At 37.7% G+C, this 23,442-nt stretch overlaps 2 protein-coding genes across 5 annotated transcripts in view; one reads left to right on the top strand and one right to left on the bottom strand.

Moving 5' to 3' along the window:
- Fbxl13 (F-box and leucine rich repeat protein 13) overlaps positions 1-7,456 on the top strand; it is a 129,644-nt gene extending 122,188 nt beyond the window's left edge. For 2 of the 4 annotated variants that reach the window (XM_090332922.1, XM_090332925.1), the window contains 2 exons: positions 2,384-2,547; positions 6,372-7,038. In XM_090332922.1, coding sequence (XP_090189048.1) covers positions 2,384-2,547; positions 6,372-6,588 — 381 coding nt within the window. In that variant the 3' untranslated portion in view covers positions 6,589-7,038. Of the gene's footprint in view, positions 1-2,383; positions 2,548-6,371 lie in introns of all 4 variants that reach the window. The other 2 variants (XM_090332924.1, XM_090332921.1) reach the window with 2 other exon arrangements.
- A 968-nt stretch (positions 7,457-8,424) lies between these two features.
- Positions 8,425-23,442, bottom strand: part of Fam185a (family with sequence similarity 185 member A) — a 37,289-nt gene continuing 22,271 nt past the window's right edge. The window contains exons 6-8 of the mRNA XM_090332919.1: positions 19,535-19,630; positions 15,066-15,200; positions 8,425-10,362 (exon numbers count right to left, since the gene is read on the bottom strand). Coding sequence (XP_090189045.1) covers positions 10,250-10,362; positions 15,066-15,200; positions 19,535-19,630 — 344 coding nt within the window. The 3' untranslated portion in view covers positions 8,425-10,249. The remainder of the gene's footprint in view (positions 10,363-15,065; positions 15,201-19,534; positions 19,631-23,442) is intronic.

The raw sequence follows: 23,442 nt of genomic DNA, 5'->3' as shown, positions 1-23,442 counted from the left end.
CACATACATAGAAAAAAGCTGGAGGTGGTGCTGAGGCTCAAGTGATAGAGCTCTAGCCTTGAGAAAAGCCCAAGGACAGTGCTCAGGCCCTGAGTTCAAGCCCAGGACTGGCAAAAGAAAAAGAAAAAGGAAAAAAAAAGCATACTGTGGCAAAGAAAGTGTGTAGTTCTATCTCAGTTGATAACTGGCATACATCTGTCAGTTAACCCAGCTCCCGGGGAGGCAGAAAGCATTGGGGAAGAGGTACTGGGGTGCTGGCAGAATAGCTAAAGCATTAACAAGCACAAGGCACTGAGTTCAATCCCTAGAGCCACCAAAAAAGGAAGAAAGAAGGAGAGAGAGAGAGAGAGAGAGAGAGAGAGAGAGAGAGAGAGAGAGAGAGAGAGAGAGAGCACTCTTACTAAAAAATATTGTAGTTATGGTAAGCTGATGGATTTGTAATTATTTCCACTTTGCTAGTTTTCGTAAAATTTATAAAAAACATGCTTATGTTACTTCTGAAATAGGAAATAACTTGATTTAAAATATAAATAGTGGCACACACCTCTAATCCCAGAACTTGAGAAGCTGAGGCAGGATAACAAATTTGAGGCCAGCCTGAATTACATAGCAAGACTCTATCTCAAAACAAAACAAAAAAACAGAAAACAGAAACAAATTCAAAAGTTTCCCAGAGAATCAAAGAGAATTGTATTGGGAGTAAAAATAGCTTCCGTCCAAGGGGCCAGCATTGGGACCAGTCCCTTGCACAACTACAAAATATAGGTCCCTTAAGGTTCATCTACCAACAAGACCAGACAAAAATATAGCCAGTCATCTGTAGTTCCAGTTCTGCATTCTCAGTTCATAAATTCCTAAATCATTCACTTCCATCACAGGAAATGGCTCCCTTACACCACCACTGTGAACTTCACCTGCCCTGGACTTTCCCTCACTCCACTCCCACTGTCCTTCCTTTCCTCAACAATACCAAGGGCTTTTATCTTTTCTCAATGACATCAGATCCTCAGAGACCCATACAGTATGGCAGGAATGTCTGAAGACATTTTTTGTGAGAATCAGTTGCAGTAATAAACCTTAGATTTGAGCATTATATTCAGGAAACATGGAATGCTTAGACAATGACAACATCCATTTTTCCAAACTTATAAAGTGTACATTTCCAGCCAAAGGTCTTCTCTGCATAACTCTCTTAACTTTATGTTTTTTAAAAAAAGAGCCAAATCTTATGGCATGTGTTTCTTTTAAAATGTTCAAACATAAAATAAGAAATTAAATCCAGTTGGAAGGAAAATTCCTTTGGGGAGAGTAACCAGGTTTATTCTATAGCAAGTCTCTCAGTTCAGTAATAAATTCAAAAGCTAGACCTCCAGTAAGTGAAAGAAACTAAGAAATGGAGTTGAATTACCTCTGTAGAACATCTGGGCAAATTTGCAAGATGTTGTGATATATTTGGCAGAATTTCTCTGAGCAGAACTCTGATAGTTTGTGGCTTTTACTCAACTTTCTTCTCTTGCCTCCAGACATTTGACTCACTCCCTTGTCCTTCTCTCAACTATACAATTCTACCTCTTCCACACAACCCACTCAAGATGCCCAGACCTTTCTTATAGTATCTGGTCCTGTTGGAAAGTATATTTTGGACTTTAAGGGATGTATATATTCAATTTTATCACACATCGTGTCCTTAAACTTGTTTCAATACTGATGAAACCTGAGTAGATTTTAAGTTTAAAGGTAATTTACCTATCCATAGCATAATTCTTAAGTTACCATATTGATATGACAGGTATTACTAAGGAAATTTGATTAAGTTTCTCATTCAAACTCAAAACTGTTAAATGAAAACATATTCTACTGGGGCCACTTGAGGCAGATGTTTTTACTATTCTGATCTTTAGAAACCAAATTAAGCGAGTAATTTGGCCCACCTTATAAGAAATGGAGTGAAAGAAAATCCACAAGTTTCCAGATTCTATATGCTATGTTTGTGCTTAGAATCCTCATAAATTCATATGTTGAAACTCTAACTTCCCATGTAACAGTATGAGGAGGTGAGAAGTAAATAGGATTAGCAGAGGCCATGAGACTGGAGCCCTCAGATGAGGTTCTATTCTTTTAAGAAAAGGAAGAGACAAGAGGTCTCTGTCCCTGCCATAGGAGAGTAAGGAAAGAGGCAGGCACCTGGAAATGAGGATTTTTCACTTGATTTTGACCTTGATCTTGCATTTCTCAGGCTTCACACCTGTGATAAACTAAAGATTATTGTTTGAGCCAGTTAACATATTCTATCTCTATCATAGCAGCCTAAAATGACTAAGCCATTGTTCTTCAGTAGGGTAGTTATCTGAATAATAAGTACTTACTTTGGCTGTGTGTTCAGATTACTGACACAGGGATAGAGATGTTATCGGCAAAATGCTATTATCTGCACATTTTGGATATCTCTGGTTGTGTCCTGCTTACTGACCAAACCCTTCAGGACCTTCGGATAGGCTGCAATCAACTCCGGATCCTTAAGATGAAATACTGTAGTAACATCTCCATGTAAGTATGCAGCTGAATAGGAAAACCCTCAAGAACTAGTTTCCAAGAAGACATAGTATGTGGCTGTGGTGTTTGTAATATGTAGTAGTCAGATTTAAGAAGGTTTATTTGTTTGCCAACATTTTGAGTCAAAGTAAGGGAATCTCTTCTGTAGTCACCTTTGTGGGGGTTTTTTTTGTTTCTGTTTTTGTTTTTTTTGTCAGTAGTAAGGCTGGAACTCTGGGCCTGGGTACCGTCCCTGAGCTCTTCAGCTCAAGTCTAGCACTGTACCACTTGAGCCACAGCACCATTTCTAACTTTTTCTGTATATGTGGTGCCAAGGAATCAAACCCAGGGCTTCCTCCATGCTAGGCAAGCACTCTACCACTAGGCCATGCTCCTGGCCCACACATTTGTGGTTTTATATCCCTTTTCCAGTAGCCTATGTATGTGGAGCATCTTCTCTTGGATAATCAAACAGATGTTCAAGTTAACTCTGTGCCTGTATCCCATCTCCAGCTCTCCTTTATCACTCTTCTCTTAACTCCATTAGAGGTCTAGAAAATAATCTTATGGACCAGCTTGCAATTAAGCTTTTCCTTATTGGCTAAAGATATGAACTAATCTGATGCTATAACCTGTAAAGTGTTCCATGTGAAATCCTTGGCCACTCCCTGAAGGCTGCTTCTTTGATAGACTGGGAAAAACTGATAGTTAGAATGAACATTCTTGAAGTTTAAAATATATCACATGATTCAAGCACGAAGATTAAGTAAATAGGCATGAGCCAAACCAGCCCCCAAAAAAGCCTGGAACAAAGTGATGTCTAGTGTTAGGCTGTGTGCAAGCAAAAGAGAGAGAGAGAGAGAGAGAGAGAGAGAGAGAGAGAGAGAGAGAGAGAGAGAGAGAGAGAGAGAGAGAGAGTGAGAGAGAGAGAGAGAGAGAGAGAGAAAGGAGAGAGAGAGAGAGAGAGAGAGAGAGGAGAGAGAGAGAGAGAGAGAGAGAGAGAGAGAGAGGAGAGAGAGAGAGAGAGAGAGAGGAGGAGAGAGAGAGAGAGAGAGAGAGAGAGAGAGAGAGAGAGAGAGAGAGAGAGAGAGAGAGAGAGAGAGAGAGAAGAGAGAGAGAGAGAGAGAGGAGAGAGATGAGAGAGAGAGAGAGGAAGAGAGCAGGGCAGGGCTAGAGAAAGGATAGAAAAGGTCATAGATAATTTGGGCAAGACAAAGAGATGTTTCTGGCAAGAACATTCAATTCCTATATTTTTGAGTTTCTCCATACTTTTCAAAGTGCATGTGTGCAAACAGAGCTATGTGGGAAACTACGATAAAGACTTTGGAGGGGGGCGGCGGAGTAGATAGGAAGGCAGCCTTGAATAAAGCAAACTTAAGAAATGCACATGTTGTCAGGTTCTTCACTCATGGCTCTGGCTCAGTAGGCAGCTTATTTTGAAGCTGCGTCATCACACTGCATGTAATGAGTAGTATCTCTATTTGCCTTATCTATACTGAGGAGATAACACCTATCCGCTTTGTTTCTTAAGATTTTTCTCAACTCCCTACTATTTGATAATTGTTTTTATTTCAAGTACCACCCTAATTATCCTACTTCATAATTAAGCTAGTTGACCCAATACAAATACATTTCTGAAATTAATGTTTATCCTTGTAGTGCCTTCCCACAATTCTTAAAAAATAAGTTTGCTTTTTTTTTTTTTTTGTCAGTCCTGGGCTTAGCTCAGGGCCTGAGCATTGACCTTGGACTTTTTTCTCAAGGCTGGAGCTCTACCACTTGAGCCTCAGCACCACTTCTGGCTCTTTTTCTATGTATGTGGTATGGAGGAATTGAACCCAAGTGTTCGTGCATGCTAGGCAAGCACTCTACCACTAGGCCACACTCCCGGACCGTGATTGTATATCCCTTCTTGAATATTTGTTTGTTAAACATGACATTTGAAAAAAAAAATAAGTTTGCTGTTCTGAAATGAAAAGATAACATGATGTAACAAACAACTTGCAAATCTTTTAGTGTCTAAAACAAAAATTCCTTTCCTGTAAGTCAAGACCATTTTCAGTAACTATAGTATTACTCAATATCCACAGTCTTGAGTTATGGAGAACTGTGAACTGCTGTTGCTGTGTATGTGCACGTGCGTGCATGCGTGCGTGCGTGGTGTATGTGTGTGTGTGTGTGTGTGTGTGTGTGTGTGTGTGTGTGTGTGTCCAGAGCTTTGTTGTTGGGAGGCAGATGGAGCAGGTAGGCAGTGGGAGAGGAACCTAAGAATGTTTTTTTTTAGACTAGCAGAGCAGCAAAAGCCAAGAGCTCCTGGTTTGAGCTGTTGAAATCTCCTCTGGGCTGCTAATGCAAGATTTCAGAGAAACAAGAGAATATAATGTTCTCTTAAGTAGCTCAGTATCTTCTTAAAAACAAAACAAAACTTAAAAATAATTCTACAAAGTCATGTATTGAAAGAACTAAATTCTATGATCAATTTCCTAACTAACTTCAGAGGAAAGCACTTGGTGTGTGGCTTTATAAACCATGGATTTAAAAGGTTAGGAAGGTAGAGGTGGAGTGCCAGGAGCTCTAATGCACAGAAAAGTGTGTTTCTCATCTGGAACTGATGATGCCAATGTTTTATTTTTCAACCTCCCCCTCAATATTTGTTATTATGTTTTGGTAAAGTCTGTAGAGAGAAATCTTGGAACAACAACAAAAAAATTTTTTAAGAGATAGAATTATCTCAACTCCATAGAACTAAAAAGGAAGAATACCAGCAGGAAAAGAATATAGGGAAAGCAAAAGATAGAGATTTATTATTTTTATGTAATAATGGTGTATTTCAAGGACTTTTAAGAGATTTAAAATTTTTAAGGAGATTTAAAAATTAACAGAATGTGATACCTTATTTTTTAACCATAAACTTATCATTTTCAAATTTGAGAATAAGTATTTCTCTAAAAGAGGATACTTGTTTGCCAAGTTTTTGTACACAGGGATTAGAAACTCAGAACTAGAAATTAGTATGTATCAATCACTTTTATTCAAATATTATTTAAGTTTCCATGTTTCATATAAGCACATATAAATAAGACAAAAATCACCTGGACTTTCTTATTTTCCTTTGGTTTAAGAAGTTAATAAGTGATTTAAGGACACATTTGGTCCTCTCTCCCTTTTCCCCACTCCTCTCACACTGATAGCCCTAACATTTCAGCAGGTCAAACCAAGACACCAAAGTTCACTGTGCTTTGGTTATGTTTCTTTAGAACCTAATTGAAATTAAATAGCATTTAAAACCAGTACTGTCTTTTCTAGTTCCATTGTCCTACCTGAACTCCTACAGCTATGTAGCATAAGCTTTACTCCAAGTATATTATAAGGTATTCTGCACGTTAGCTGGGTCAATTTCTTTAGTAATCAGTGTGACATACAGTGTCAGTAGTTGAAAAGGTAGCTAGCTCCTTCTTAGGTAAATGTCATAGTTACTCATTCTAAGTCCAACAGCACTGGTCTTATAATTCAAACCAACTTCCCAGGAAAGCCTTTCTGACTTCAAAACTGCTTTATTTCCAAGTTAGATATACTTCTTCTGATGCCTTCTATACATCCTTTCTTACTTCCTCCTACGAAAGACTAGGACAGTATTTTTAACCATTCAGGGAGTGTATGGATCTCACTGAAGTTCCTCTCTGATTCCAACAGGGATGAAAAGACTCTGACTTAAGACCTGCCTTGGTGCATGGTCAGATTGTCTTTAGTAGGTGGGTCTCTAATTTCAAGTTCCATTTTAAAAATGTGTATTAGGGATTGCTTTTGCCACAAGGTAATTCTAATCATTGTTATTCCAGGAGGGAAGCTCAAAGAATGTCCTCTACAGTTCAGCAGCAGGAATACAGCTCTAGTGACCCTCCACACTGGTTTGGCTATGACAGCAACGGCAAGCCTCTTAAAGGCCATGGCAGTAGCGTATCACTTAAAGGGCAGTCTGATGGGAAAGAGTCATACAGCAGTGAAGATGAAATAACATCTGACATTCTGTCTCCAAAAGAAAAACACAAAATCTAGAACTTGGCAACTTTTCTTCATTTGATATTACTGGCCTGGTCTCAGTGTAAACAAGCAGCAAGTCATTTGCTGTTCTTATTTCAAATACCAATATCTCGATACACATAATTATTAATACTGTCTCAGTAATTGTGAATCCTACTTAATCCAATGGTTGTGATGAGATGATCAAATTTAAGGTTATAGTTGGAGGAAACAACACTCAGATGTAGCTTTTTTTCTTTTTTAAATTTGACAAGGAATTTGTTTCTCTCTAGAGAGGAAAAGAAAGCAAAGATGGTCATATAAGTCAAAGTTTGATTCGCAACTTTAAGGATGTGCAAGTATTATAAAAGACGTAGACACTTTTATTTATTTTCTTGTCAATTGTGGGGCTTGGGCGCTGTCCCTGAGCCTTTTTAGCTTTGGGCCACAGCTTCACTTCTCATTTTCTGATGGTTAATTAGAGATAAGAGGCTCATGCACTTTCTTGCTCAGGCTGGCTTTGATTCATGGTTCTCAGATCTCAGCCTCCTAAGGATTAGAGGTGTGAGCCACCAGTGCCTGATTTTAAATTATCTTTAAGTAATTGTACAAAGTGGTTGCCATATAAGAGAACAGTTTAAAATACAAAGCATCTTCATCATTGTGAGGAATTTTTAAACTCTGATATCCCTTCCCCCCCAAAGAGGCTAAGAGATATTATAAGAGATATGAGCTGTTTAGTTTCTTATCTAGATTGTGTGTATGTGTGTGTGTATGTGTGTTGGTCCAGAGGCTTGAACTCAAGGCATGGGATTAACATTGTACCACTTGAGCCACAGCTCCACTTTTGGCTTTTTGCTGATTAACTGGAGATAAGAGTTGCACAGACTTTCCTGTGCAGGCTAGCTTTGAACTGCCACCTTAGCCTGATGAGCAGCAAAGATTATAGGCATGAATCACTGGCATGCAGCTCATTAGTAACTTTTGGCTTGTTTCATCAACTTGAAAATGTTTATATAATTGCTGGAAGGTGAAAAAATTATAAAACTTGTCTCATTGCCTCACCGTTTCCTCTGATAGTTTAACACATATGTTGTAGGGGAACTCATTCACAATAAACAGAGAAGCCATGGCTTAAAAGACCAACTTACAGGCCGGGAGTTTGGCCTAGTGGTAGAGTGCTTGCCTAGCATGCACGAAGATCTGGGTTCGATTCCTCAGTACCACATACATAGAAAAAAAGCCAGAAGTGGTGCTTGGGGTAGAGCTCTAGCCTTGAGAAAATCCAAGGACAGTGCTGAGGCCCTGAACTCAAGCCCAGGACTGGCAAAAAAAAAAAAAAAAGACCAACTTGCCAGTCTTTCTTGGAGAGCCAGAGGACTGCCGGTAGACTCTTGTCTCAAAGACCAGAAGCCCCAAATGCAGCTAGCACAAAGTTTATATAGCCCAAAATGATATCAGGTATATAGAATTTATCCAAACAAAAGTAACAAAAGCAAAGAAAACCAGATAAGGACACTTAAACCTAATAAAGATGTTAGATGTAAGCAAAAACAAAATCAAATGTGGACACAATCAAGGGAAATCAAGGATCGATTATCCAAGGGAAGTAAAATTTTTCTGGAACTTATCAACTCCAGACACAGTTGTAAATCAAAGAATGCCCTCTATTATCAAGACATATTGTTTAGGCCTAATCTCCTTACTTCAATACCATAACCATGACAGATATGTGTATATCTCAGCTGGAAAAATTCTGATTTCCTAAGATTTATGAGAGGACATTGAGGCATCCCATAAAGCTTTTTCTTTTACAAATAAGAAATTAAAGACAGAACTGTGCAACAATTAACAACAGAAGACTATCAAAAATTACAATATTTGGAAGTTTAATAAAAATACTTAAGAATGGATTTAGTCATAAATATAATTCAATAAATAGCTCTATTGTATAATTTGTTTGAAAGTGGGAGAAAAATGAAGGAGGGTGTAACAATGTTCAACAAGAAATGTACTCATCTTATGTAACTATCACCCCTCTGTATATCACTTTTACAACAAAATTAAATTAAAAAATAATTTAAGTTTCATAAATGGACAAAGTTTAAAAGAAACTATATAACACGCCACTGTACAAGGAAAATCTTCATCCATCAAGCAATAAAAAACTGAATGCTTCCTTCCTCTAGTGAGGAATAATCTTAGATGAGATAAAAGACAATAATAGCAACTGCTTCACATTTATAACATTCACAGTTTACATTTACAGTGATGCTTTAGGAACTGAGAATACTTGTCACATGAGAGCTACAACAAGAATTCTAAGATTGTTGCCTTCTGATAAATGCTTTTGTATAAGCATTGTGAAGGGAATGAGTTACCATTCCAGTGGTTGTGTTACATATGGTAAAATAGGGATGGATTATCCTAGGGGGACCCAACCTATCAAGTAAGCCCTTTAAAAGCTTTCTCCAGTGTTCAAGGAATTTCGATGTTCAATGCATGAGAAAAGCTCAACGATTCACTGCTGGCTTCAAGACAGAGGGGTCTGCATAGAATAGCGATGGCTTGTCTCTAGATTTGTGTGGTTGTGAGCTGACAGCAAGAAAATGGATGTCTATCATACAGACATAAAGAACTGGATGTTGTTTGTAGTCTAAAAAAACTTGGAAGTAGAGTTCTCCCAATGCCTCTGGAGGAACTCAGCCTGGCCAACACCTGGATTCTGGCATTGTCATAACTTGAGCAGAAAATTCAGCTAAGCTGGGCTCCTGAATTACAGAAGTGTAAGCTTGTATTATTTTAAAGTGCCAATTTTGTGATGGAGTTGTTGTCCCCTCTGATTTGGGATCTTGCTTTCTATGGTTTCAGTTACATACCTATAGTTGATAAACTCGAGAAATAAATATTTCATAAGCTTAAAACTATGTACCATCCCGAGGAGAATGATGGAATACTGCACTGTCCCAGTCCATGTGAAATGTGCCTTCTCCAGAGCATTCATGTTGTATGTGCTGCATGCCTGTTATTCACTTGGCAGCCATCTGGCTTACCAGGGTGACTATTACAGTGTCGTCAGAGCAGGCCTGTTCAGGTGGCACCTATCTCACTTAATAATGGCTCCAAGATTAGTGATACTAGCAACTTGGATATGCCAAAAAAGAAGCCATATAAAGTGTTTCTTCAAAGTGAACAGGAAAGAAAATAGAAGCTAAGAAAAAATATATGCTGAGGTTGCAAAGATCTATAGTAACAAATAATGTTTTATCTATAAAATTGTGCAGAAGGAAAAAGGTATTCATTTTGCCCTGGTAACTGATATTCTAAGGGTATAACCACAGTGCACAGTGCTTAGTTATTATGGAACATGCATTAAATCTGTTTATATATTTACAAGGGAAACATATTCCAAATATAGGGTACAGAATTGTGTGGTCTCAGGCATCTCTTGTGGAGTTGGGGGAGTGTCTTGGTACATATTCCCAAATAACAAGTCAGGGGAGTATTGTAGTTCATTACAGAACAAAAAAAAGTACAATAGCTAAATACAAACTTTTAAGAGATCTTCTAAAGCATTTCACCAGTATTTGTTCCCAATGCTGTTTTTATTTTTAACATTCATATTAACAATATTATTTGCAGTATCATCATCGCAAGTCTTCTATTATTTAAAAACATAAATTACAACTCAGACTCTTTAGTTCTGCAGTTTCAGGGACTGGAACCAGCTTTGATTTCTGAAATGTACAGTGCCTTCTGGGGCAGTAGCATTAATCCAGTTTTCATGTTTCTTTGCTTGATTCATGTGTCCTGGAATACAAAATTGCATAAAATCATATCTGACTGGACATGAGCAATATATAACCACATAGATCTTAGCAATATGTTTTAAAAGCTCAGAAATATCATAGAATGCCAAAAACTCTCAGTGAAGATAGTAAAGACTTGAGAAAGAGCTTCAAAGCAACTATATGAGTTTGTTTCTCTCCTTTCAATTGTTACAACTCTGAAAGGAAGCCTTTGTTTTTTTGTTGTTGTTTGATTTTTAGTATTTGCTTTATTTTATTGTTTGCCAGTCTGGGGGCTTGAACTATGGCCTGGGCACTGTCTTTGAGCTTTCACAAGGATATCCGCAGTACTACTCTGGCATTTTCTGTGTATGTGGTACTAAGGAACCACTAGGCCATACTCCTAGCCCTTGCTTTATTTTTTGATATAGTATTATTGAAGTATCAGTGACAAAATATATATTTGAATTATACAATGTAACACATTTTGATATATGTAAACGCTGGCAAAAATCATTTCCTCGTGAAGACAATGATCATATCTGTAAATCCCCAAAGTTTGTCTCCCTTGGCCATCTTTCCTGCCTACCCCTCTGCTACAGCATGCATCTGGAATGTCCCCCAAAGGCCTGTGTGTGAAAGGATTAGCTCTCAGCTTGGCATTTTTAGAGGTGGCAGAAACTAAAAAGTAGAGCCTCAAGGGAGGTCCCAGGTCTCTGAGGGTGGTCCTTTGAAGGGCAGGGTGGCCTAGCCCCTTCTCATTCTCTCTCACATCTTGGCCAGGAGGTGAGCAGTATTGCTTCACCGCTGGTTCACTGCCACATGTGCATTACCAGAACTCAGTCCTTCCTCCAAGTCCTCTAGAGGTCAGCTTCGGGTAGTAAGGACTATAGAGATGGCCACTGGGCCTGGCATCAACTGTTTTTTGGGGTTTTTTTAGACAGAAATTCTTCTCTGATTCTTTGTTTCATTTCGTTCATTCCAGCCTTGATCCTTTCTAGGTGCCTGCTCACTCCATCTTTCCTGAAACACAGCTGAATGGTCATGGACTCCCTTGGGGGGTTTCTCTTCTTCTCCTGCTGTGTCTTCATGACCCTACTTCTCACTGCTATCACCAAACTCCTTATGATCTCTCTCAGTGCACTTTACAAATCCCTGTGTTAGAAATTTCCCATGGAAAGGATTACTCTGAATGTTTATTATTTTAACATATACATTTTACAAACAAAACCATATCCATTTCCACTCCAAAGTACAAATGCTTGAAATTTTTTTCAAAGTTAATCACTTCCAATATTTCAACAAAATCACAACTCAAGGTAATTTCACAGGAAGTTTTTACTGTCACAAAATATAGTTAGCTGTAATGGTATCCATTAACTTTCTCCTCAAATACTTGAAACACTAACAAAGTTAACAGTAATCTAGGTATTGAACAAGAATTTAATTTTACCTAAGAATTAACCTTAAAGACCCTTGATATCTTTCCTTCAGCAATGTCTAATCCCATCTATTGTACTTCCCAGGTCAGGTATTCCAGCTTTCATTTTTAAAAAATGGAATTTTGGTTTAGTTTTCTTTTTAAAATCATTTCTCATGTCTTAACTTTTGGAATGCATGGAAGAGTTACAACTATTTTACTCTCCTTCTCTGCTAATTCTAACATCTGTGTGAGTTCTGTATTCGTTTCTATTCCCAGTACTGAAAAAAAAAGTCAAAGAACACACTCCAAAAGTATACATGTGGTGCATAATATTTCCTACTTTAGTACGTAAATATCTTACCCCTAGAAGTCTTGGGCTTGCTTTTGAACTCAGAACAGCATTTTATACTCACAAATCACTGTAAGAATTGTACAGCTGAGAGTTATTTATCAGTGACAGCCACAACCAGGGAAACCATGGAGCAGGAAATCAAGTAAAATTACAGGGTGACACATAAAAACCCTGTGGGAAGCCTGAGCCCACAGGACTAAGTTTTACTGGCATGGCTTCTTGTAGAAATTTCCTAGTAGAAGTCACACTATAGATAAAGTGCAGACCTCTTAGCACAGAGGGTAGTATTTCTGTTTCTCTGCCTCAAAGGCTCTCTGAGGAAGGTCCAGATGAGCTAAGCCCAGCTGCTTATAATAACAACCCACATATAAAGCTGCTCATTATTTCTAAAATTAAGTTTCAAAGTGGAAATATCCCTGGGGGGGGCAATCTGCTCTGATTTTCTTAGTCGCTTCAATTATTTCATCTACATGATAAAGGCTTGAGGAGTCTTTTGGGGAGCGAATATTTTAGAGATTAAAAGAAAAGATGAGTTTCTTTCTTCAAGAAAGACTGCTGCCTCTTCATCTCAGCACACTCCACACTAACTACCCTCTATTCCATTTTCTCCCAAAAGTAGGAGAAAAACATGAGAAGGGGTATCAATCTTAAAGAAATAATGTACCCACTATCTGACAAATATTACTGTAAACCCTCTGTACATTACCCTGACAATAAAATACAATAAAAAGAGACAATACCCAGATTTGCCCGGATCCAACTGTGCAGGGTGTCCTCTGGTACTCAGTAGGACTCTGATTTTCCCCTTTGATAGTACTGGGAATTAAACAATGTCTTATGCTTACCTGAGCTATGTCTCCCCACCTCCCCATCAATTCCCCAGGCCTTTCAGTTTTTTGTTTGTTTGTTTGTTTGCCAGTCCAGGGCTTGAGCTCAGGGCCTGAGCACTGTCCTTGGACTTTCTCAAGGCTAGAGCTCTACCACATGAGCCTCAGCACCACTTCCAGCTTTTTTTCTATGTATGTGGTACGGAGGAATCATGCATGCTAGGCAAGCACTCTACCACTAGGCCAAACTCCCAGCTTACTTTGTTTTTAAGATAAGGTTTCCTACTTCTGTTCAATCCAGACTTGGCCTGTGATCCTCAGACCTCACTGTTCTAGTATTCTGGGCTTGCCTTGAACTGTGATCCTCTTATCTCTATCTCCTATGTAGGTGGGATCTAGGCATGCAGGACCATGGCCAACTAGAACCTTGATTCTTTTTTTTTTTTTTTTTGCCAGTCCTGGGCTTGGGCTCAGGGCCTGAGCACTGTCCTTGGACTTTCTCAAGGCTAGCACTATACCACTTGAGCCTCAGCACCACTTCCGACTTTTTGCTATGTATGTGGTACCAGGGAATCGAACCCGGGTCTTTGTGCATGCTAGGCAAGCACTCTACCACTAGGCCAAACTCCTGGCCCAGAACCTTGATTCTTACACTGTTGAGTAATTTGGCCTTTCTTGATTTAGAAAGTAGGAATCCAAGAGCAAGATATAGTGGGGACTGTGACTGTCTGCAGATTTGACAGGTATTTGCCTCCAAACACCTGTGGCAAACCCTGATTGTGTGGTAGTCTTGGTTTTTAGAGTATCTGACCTTCTACAGTAACCCTGTCAAAAAAAAAAAAACCAGGAATGAATCTCTGAAAGTACTTATCTTCATAGTTCTTATTTCTTATTATGTATGTCTTAGAATATACCTGTTATATTGTATAAATGTTTATTTGTTTATTCAAAATAGGGAAGGGAAAGGACAAACAAGATGATTGAGAGAGGGTGTGGGGAGGGGAAGTGAGAGAAATAATGTGCCCACTACCTGACAAATAAAACTGTGACTCTTCTATACACTACCCAGACAATAAAATACAATAAAAAAAGGAAACAGAAAAAGAAGAGGAAATACCTAGGCCAATGTGAGATTATAAAAGCAGACGTTGAGGGAGTGACCTTCAGATTAACGATGCTTGTCAATAAACCCATTCCTCACCTCAGACAGTTGGAATATTAATTATTTAATATTGAGATAGTAAATCACCACATGAGCACTTCTTTATCCAGTGCCCCAGAATCTGTTGGTCAGAACCAGCAAGATGTAACAAGTAACACATAAAAACAAGTAAATAGTTCACTTTGTTATCTGATATATTAGATAAATGTGTATTTGCTTATTTGAAATTGGATAGAGAAGGGGGGAAAACAAGATGAGGGGTGGGAGTGGGGAGGATGGAAATGGGGACCAAGACATGAGAAAGGGTATCAATGTATGTGAAGTAATGCACCTTCTAGCTGGTGAATATAATGTAACCCTTCTATTAATTACAATAAAAATATATAAAAAAGAGAAAAAAAACAAGTACATAGTTTAAGGAGCTCATAATAACTATGAAGTAATAAACATCTTCCTAACGGAGTAATTTCAATGTTCTTCTTGATGCCATTCTGCTAGAAGTGAATAGAAAAATCCACCAGCATTTATTATAGCACTTACCCAGTGTATCTATAAGAAAAATCGTATCAACAATCTGTGTAGCTGGATGTAATGAAAAAATGCATGAGTATTTTTTGGACTGACAATGTGCTGGACTAGTAAAGCAAACTTACTAAATTCCTATTTAATCGTGTAAAGTTATCTTTACTTTCATATCACATGTTGGCTTTTAAGTTCAAGAATTAGAAAGAAGCCATTCCAGACAATTTTTCAAATCAGTTTTACCTAAGGATAGTAGTAATGCATGTTCTTAAATATCCTATGAAGGTCTTTTCAAGCTGTATCACTCTAGGATAATCGTCAACACCAAATGTGACAATGAAAAAGAACAAAAGGACCATGGATGCAGGGAACGACACCACATTTCTACTTATAAATGGATAGTGGCAAATCCTCACAGGGTAAAATGCAGCCTCCTTACCAGTAATGGTTACGCCATCATCTTTATGATCTTCGGCCATTTCCTGAACATTGGCTTCGGGGTTGACATCAACCTCTTTCCCTGATAACTGTAAGTAGGTCTGAAGAGACAACGGGGCCTTGACAGTAACAGAACCTGTGATAAATTTAAAGGAGAGCTTATTAATGCAAAGACAAATCAAAATGTCATTATCAAATCAAAATGTTCTATCACTTGGACTGAAAACTAAGCATTACTCCTGGTTTTCTGTTCATATTTATTTATTTTGCCAATCCTAGGGCTTGAACTTAGGGCCAGGGCACTGTCTTTGGGCTTTTTCAAGGCTAGCAATCTACCACTTGACCCACAGCACCACTTCCAACTTTTTCTGTGTATGTGGTACCAAGGAGTCCAACCCAGGGCTTTGCGCATGTAGGTAAGCACTCTGCCAGTAGACCATGCTCTTGGCCCCGTTCTCATTCTTTAGCAAAATTATTTAAATATCGGTATCTTTTCTTACTTCCAGATAGACAAGGTTTGGTTACTCTTCCAGAAGTTCTTTCAGAAGTTACTGTGAATAATCCTACCCAGTTCATCAGTATCACAAAAGAGTACTTTACTACACAGGAAGTATCCAGACAGGATATACTATTAATTGAGTACCTACCAAGAGCTAGCCACTTAATCCCTATATCAAATTTATGAAGTATGATTGGTATTCCAATTATACAGATAAGAACTTGTCTAAGACAGTTGAGCTCAAAATGTAGGCCTAATGCAATGAGCACAAAGACCATACTCTCAATGCCATGGTATTTCTCACAGTGCTAGCTGATCACATTACAAGACTTGTGACTTTACTGATCATTATAATCAACCAGTGCCCTAAGCTCTTGTACCTTCAGTATTACCTACTGTGTGAAGGGAAAAAATAACAAAAAATAAAAATGATTATTCAAATTCCAACTGCTAAAGTTTCCTGTGACAGGATTATAGGGTTTTGAGTATCTAAGGCAAAACATTTAACTTCTTTCCAGCACAATCTGGTTGTAATTCAGACTTCTAAAAGAGTAAGAAGGAATAAAGTACTCTATCAGCTGTGAAATCCTATGTCCAGACAATTATGTAGATTGCAGTAGAGATTCAGCAGAAGAGTCCTATCTCAATAGGATCTATTTGGTTCTCATCACATAAAGGGATTGAAGAATCCCCTATCAAAAAGTGTTAACAACTCCATCTGTCTTGACACAGACAGCCAGAATGATGTTGATGATAAATGAGGTGAATATTCCTTTTGGACCTCATTTATTCATGTATCATAATTTCCCCTCTGGTCTGCATATGTCGCCTTAAGCAATCTCATTTCTCAGTCTTTCTTACTGCATATGTAAGTCTGGAGTAAAATGATAAAACTTTCATACTGATTCCTCAAAACCAGTAAGAAACAAGGATACCACTGTATCTAATTCATTAAAATATGACTTGTTTTCCAGGGTTCCCATGTAAACAGTGACAAGAGAATCCCCATACAAGATAGGAGACCTTTAGGAAGAAACAAAATGAAAGCAGCCCTTCAAAAAATTCAAAATGATGGGCTGAGAGTTTGGCCTAATGGTAGAGTGCTTGCCTAGCATGCATGAAGACCGGGGTTCGACTTCTCTGTACCACATACATAGAAAAAAGCCAGCAGTGGTGCTGAGGCTCAAGTGGTAGAGCGCTAACCTTGAGAAAGTCCAAGGACAGTGCTCAGGCCCTGAGCTCAAGCCCAGGACTGAAAAAAAAATTCAAAATAAATAAAAGATGTGTTTTCCTATCGTGTGTGTGTGTGTGTGTGTGTGTGTGTGTGTGTGTGTGTGTATTTGTGCCAGTATTGGGGCTTGAAGTAAGGGCTCACTTGAATTTTTCCCTCAAGGCTAAAGCTCTACCAGTTAAGCCATACTTCTAGTTCTACCTATACTTTTTAAAGTAGAAAATCATGAATTTAAGAAACATTCTTCAAGGATTTGCTATCTTTAAATGTTTCAGAAGTAAGAATGTTCTCACATGAACAGCATCAATATGATCTTGAGTAAATCTTTTGTGTGTGTGCTGGTCCTAGGTCTTGAATTCAGCTCTCAGGTACTGTCCCTGGGCTTTTTTTTTTGCTCAAGACTATTACTCTATCGCTTGAGCACAGCACCACTTCAGGTTTTCTGGTGATTAATTGGAGGTAAGAGTCTCACAGACTTTAGTTCCCTGGGCTGGCTATGAGCCAGCCTCAGATCTCATCCTCCTAAGTAGCTAAGATGACAAAAATCTTTAAATCTGTTAAGCAGTGCAAACACATTTCTATATTCATCTCTGTACACATGGTAAAACATTGAAGCCCTAGGAGACTCACATGGCCAGCCACAAGACTAACCACTGAGCAACAGAATCCTGACTAACTTTCCATCAGTCTTTAAAAATTACTGTTCCTCAAGTAGAGTGAGAATTAACAGATCAATAGGCAGAAGGTTTTAACTGTAATGTATAGAGGGGTCACGATTACATTTGCCAGACAGAGGGTACATCACTTCTCACACATTGCCACCCCCTCTCATGTTTTTGTCCCCATTTCCCTTCCCTCACCCCCTCCCAATCATCTTGTTTTCCTCCCTTCCCTTTCCTCTTTCAAATAAAAAATAAACGTATATACAATATACCAGGTAACAAAGTCAGATACTGAAATGATATGAGATTAACCAAAGGGCAACAAAGAGAAGAGAAATAACATAGTACATTAAGAACAGCAATCACATAATACAAAGCTCTTGTTTCCACATCCTGAAGATCCTTTCATTTAGCCTCTTCCTATATGGCCTTATGTATCTAGGTTTTTAGCTGTTGTAGTCCTCAATAGGCATAAATTTTTGTTTCTATTTATTTTTAAGATTCTGTTGGGAACTTGGGCCCAGTAGAAGAAAATACAAAAGTGTAATTGTAATCACATTTTGCAACATCATGATGCTATTTCAATAGGTTGTTGAAACACTTTAAACAATACTTGAAAATATTTTAAGTGGATAAAGAGTTAAAATCTTCAAAAATTCTAAAAGTTTTTGTTTTCTTTGTGTGTATGTATGTGTGTGTGTCCGTGTGTCCATAACTCTCACATAAGAGCTGCTTATTCAAAGCTTTGTTTTGTTATTGTTACTAGGTATTTTAATGGCTCATGGCTTTTCTACATAAGAGAGTGAGATTACATGATTTATATGGCATTTATCTTGACTTAGTAGCTCATGGAGGGTATGATTATTCCCTGTTTTAAAGGGGTAAAAGGAGGGGGATCCTGGGAAAATCGTATTTGTGTGTTTAGAAATTACCCCAGCTTCAGACCTGAAGGCTCTGTAGGTGTGCCTGGACATACCTACTCTAACAGGAACGCTTAGTGATGAAAAACTATTACATGGCAAAGGAATTTTTAATAGCAAGAACAATCAGTCTCTGGAAGGAAACACTATCCTTGCTCTGGCCAATATGGAAGAACTTCTAGATTTTATTTTTAAGACTTTGCCTTGTTATTCACTTTCTGTACTCTGGCCTTGTCAGCTATTCTAGCTACTCTCCCTAAGTCACTTGTCACCATGAACATATGTGTTCATGCATACCCAGATAACACACAAACTTAGCTTTCAGGTGAATAAAAAGTAGCCATCTTAAATAAAAATGTTTAGGCTCAGAATAAATTACTTGTATGAGAAATTAAATGAAAAGGAGAGACATGTCATGGTATTTCAAGAGATGAAGTCAATAATTGACTTAGGGGACCTTTGTGACAACACCTGTGTTTTAGGATCACATGTTACAATAGACAATAACTCACAGTGAGACTCTGAGGAGGTGTTCTTACAGGCTACTAGGAAAGCTCCAACTTATAGGAACATTTCCCCCCTAAAGAATATTATTTCAGACATGACTAATCTGAAATATCCACAGAGTAACATTAAAAATTTTGCTACAACAGATAGTCAAAATATTACAATATTTTTGTTTATACTACAAAAGAAAAGATCATCTTTGTGGCCACCAGTCCCAAAAGTTGTAATGATCATTCATCTAGAGAGCTAGCAGACTAGTCTTTAAATCAGGTTCTACCAGAAGAAAGTTGTTTGAAAGAAGTTACTATGTGGGCTGGGAGTTTGGCCTAGTGGTAGAATGCTTGCCTCGCATGAAGACCCGGGTTCGATTCCTTGGTACCACATACATAGACAAAAGCTGGAAGTGGTGCTGTGGCTCAAGTGGTAGAGCTCTAGCCTTGAGAAAGCCCAAGGACAGTACACAGGCCCTGAGCTCATACACCAGGACTGGCAAAAAAAAAAAGAAAAGAAAAGAAAAGGAAAGGAAAGAAAAGTAAAGAAAAGAAAAGAAGTTACTATGCAATTATAGGTAATATGACCATCTGTTTCCTGAGTGTTATAGAAAACCTTCCTTATTTCACATGTCAAAACATAATGTTCCAGTTGGCTCACCTTTATGTGATTTCAATTCCACTTTCCCCAGTTGGCTTACATACACATCTATGGCACCCTGCTGAGTGGAGGCTTTTAGACATCCACAAGATGAACCTGGAAAGAAGGAAAAGAAAACTGAAATATAATTATTTTCACATGGGTCAATGAAACTGTAAGTTTGCAACAAAAGGCTCTGCTTTGACATCAGGATAAGAAACTAAGAGTCTTCAAGGTATATTTTTGTTTTTATTTATTTACATATTTATTTTTGCCACAGCACCATTTCTGGCTTTTTTTCTATGTATGTGGTACCAAGGAATCAAACCTGGGCCTTTGTGCATAGTAGGCAAGCACTCTACCACTAGGCCAAACTCCCAGTCCCAAGGTATGCTTTTTAAAATTCCTCACAGTATCTTTTATTTCTTCTCTTTTTTTTGTATTTCCTCACAATCTTTCCTCACACTCATGCTGTCAATGTCATTAAAATGTAAACAAATGTAGACATCTACACCTAGAAAATCAATTTTAAAAATTTCACAATAACTTCTCTGTAAAACATAATTAGTAGGAAGGGCAGACAATAATGTAGGAAACAAACTAGACAGCCAAGATCATTAAGGATCATACATTTGATCTATTATTATATTGACAAATTTAGTAGACTTCTAGTATTTACAAAGAGGTCAACCTCATATACAGCCACATATAAGCAAAAACAGAGTGACAATGAAAATTTCTTATACAACTTCTCCATTTGGCAAACTGCCTAGTACTGGAAGTGTTCCTAATACTAAAGATTATTCTTAGCGTGATAAAGATTTGGGAAGGTTGAAGCTTGTATTCATTTCCAAGTTTCTGGAATTGAATACATTATCTTTAAAGTAGGGCAAGAAAATCATATCCTTACCTGACACACAAATTTCTCTATACGGGTAGGGCAGTAGCCTTGAGCTGAAGAACTCAGGGACAACACCCAGACCCAAGTTCAAGTCCCATGATGAACCAAAGAAAAAAATTCCTTATATAGTCAATGACCCATGTTTTCGGCTAGCTAACATTCTAGTTCAAGGAGAAACTGAAAGGAAGTTGGAGAGTAACCTGAAGAATCAGTGCTAATTGATTTGTTTTCCCATCTCCATGGCAACTGAATCTAGCTTATATAATACCTAATAATAATACCTTAATAAGGCCACAGTATATTATTTTTCAGAGAAACTTCTTTAAAAAGCATATTTTAACAAGTGCTTTTATTATTTTAAAGTAGATGCAGAGATTGTTGTGAAAATTTGTATTTTTTAAATGTAGAAAGAAAATATTGTAAAGCCTAGAAAGAAGATAACATTTGTAACTTTAGCTACTCAGAAGATACTATCAAGAGATCTCAAAAAAAGCAACAAAAAGCAGGGCTGAAGGTATGGTTCAAGTGTTAGAAGGCCAGTTGTAAGCAAAGCAAGTGAGAATTCCAGACTCTGAGTTCAAGTCTTGGTACTAGCACAAACAAAATTTCAAATGACTTCAAAGACAGAAATGTTGGCATAAAAGGACACAGCTAGTAAGCTAAATAGAAAGCCCACAGAGTGGGAAATCTTCACCAACCATACAATAGACAAAGGCCTCATATCTAAAATATATCAACAGCTCAAAAAATTGAATCACTCCAAAACTTATCTCCAAAGTAACAACCATCCCATTAAAAGATGGGTCAAAGACATAAAGAGAGACTTCTCTGAAGAAGAAATAAGAATGGCTGATAGACACATGAAGAAGTGCCATGTCTCTGGCCATAAAAAAAATGCAAATCAAAATAACTCTTAGATTCTACCTCACTCCAGTCAGAATGGCCATGATCAAGAAATCTAATAACAACAGATGCTGGCAGGGACGTGGACAGGAGGGATCACTACTACACTGTTGGTGGGAGTGAAAACTCATTCAACCACTAAGGAAAGCAGTATGGTAGTTCCTCAAAAGACTAGGACCCAGCAATCCCACTACTTGGCATTTACCTAATTGTCCAAAAACAAGGACATTCTAAACCCACTAGCACAATGATGTTCATTGCAGCACTATTTACCATAGCAAGATATGGAACCAACCCAGCTGCCCTTCAGTAGATGATTGGATCAACAAGACATGGTATTTGTACACAATGGAATTCTTTTTTTTTATAATTTTTATTGTGATTAATAGAAGGGTTGCATTATATTCACCAGATAGAAGGTGCATAGCTTCGCAAACATCGATACCCTTTCTCATGACATGGTCCCCATTTCCCTCCCACCCTCCCCCTGCTTATCTTGATTTCCCCCCTTCCCTATCCAATTTCAAATAACCAGTTAAGCACATATAAATATATCAGATAACAAGGTGAAATATTGTAACAATATGAGATAACCAAAGGATGGCAAAAGAGAAGAGCGATAACATAGTACATTAAGGACAACAGTCACTCATTATATGGCTTTTGTTTCCTTATCCTGGAGGTCCTTACATTTAGTGTTGTACTATTTGGCCTAATGTCTCTAGATTTTGTTCTGTTGTAAATCTCTGCTAGGAGAGCCCAAGGTTTCTACTGATTATGACAAATGAAGGAGACTATTGGGCAGAGAATTCCAATTCTATGCTGCTGTCAGAAAGAACGACATCTCCCTATTTGTAAGGAAATGGAAAAGACTTGGAAAAAATCATATTAAGTGAAGTAAGCCAGACTCAAAGGAACATAGGCTCAATGGTTTCCCTCAATAATTAGTCCAAACCTTGGACTCCCCTAGCAAAGGATTACAATAACTCAAAACCTAGATAAACAAGGCCAGATAGGATGAAGCAAAATGAAAGGACCTCCGGGATATGGAAACAAGAGCCATATAATGTGTGATTGTTGTTAATGTACTATGTTATTTCTCATCTCTTTTGTTGTTCCTTGGTTGTTCTCATATTGTTACAATATCTTACCTTGCTATCTGCTATATTGTATATACAATTATTTGTTTATTTGAAAGGGCAGGGGGGAAAATAAGATGAGGGGAGCGGGTAAGGGGAGGGAAAGGGGGACAAAAACATGAGAAGGGGCATCAATGTGTGTGAAGTAATGCACCTTCTATCTGGCAAATACAACTGTAACCATCTATTAATTACAATTAAAATAGAAAGAAAAAAAAGAAATGGCATAAACCAACCCCTCAAAGTCCTGCACCAGAATCATTTATAATAATTTGTCTTTAATCCATTATGAGACCAATTTATTTAGTTTTCAAGTGCTATATGGAAATATCAATACTGGGGAATAGATAGCCAAAATTTCCCAGCTATTTTATATTGTTTATTTCACTACTGGGTCCTAAAAACTTTTTAAATCCTACTGCTACATCCCAAAAGAAGGCAAGGTTTTTTTTGTTACATTATGGTTTTAAAATATAGACTACGTAATATGTACATATATTATCCTAGTTCACTAAAGTAAAATATTTGAACCTTAGCTTGAGTTCACTTCCTCCCACTCTGGGACATGAAAAGCTAAATAATTACATCCTAAGCAACAAAATAATAACATCTTTATATTATCAGTCCTGAGTTCTGATAATGGCTCATGATGCTAGAGACTAGAAATAAATTCAAATTCAAAATGAAGAGAAATTAGAAGTAATGTTTGAAACTATGCAGCAACAAAAACCCTAGTTTTCTGTAAGGCAAATTATTAATTCCCTTTCTTTTTTTCTTTTTTTTTGGAAATTTACCCAGTAAAGAAATTCTATAGATTTTAGGAAAAAGCTTAAGATGCTAATAGGAACGGTATACTCCAGTAGAGAATTATCTAATATAGTTTTCTTGGAAAGTTAAACACAAAAGGGCACTATGTCAACCATCAACTTAACAAAGACATATTTGCGACATATGTTTTTGTTAACAAAAAAACAACTATGATTGAA

Source organism: Megascapheus bottae, chromosome 5 (assembly GCF_031878675.1).
Source record: "Megascapheus bottae isolate mThoBot1 chromosome 5, mThoBot2.hap1, whole genome shotgun sequence".
NCBI lineage: Eukaryota > Metazoa > Chordata > Mammalia > Rodentia > Geomyidae > Megascapheus > Megascapheus bottae.
Note: the sequence above shows the minus strand (reverse complement) of the source record. Positions and strands in the feature narration are given on the sequence as shown.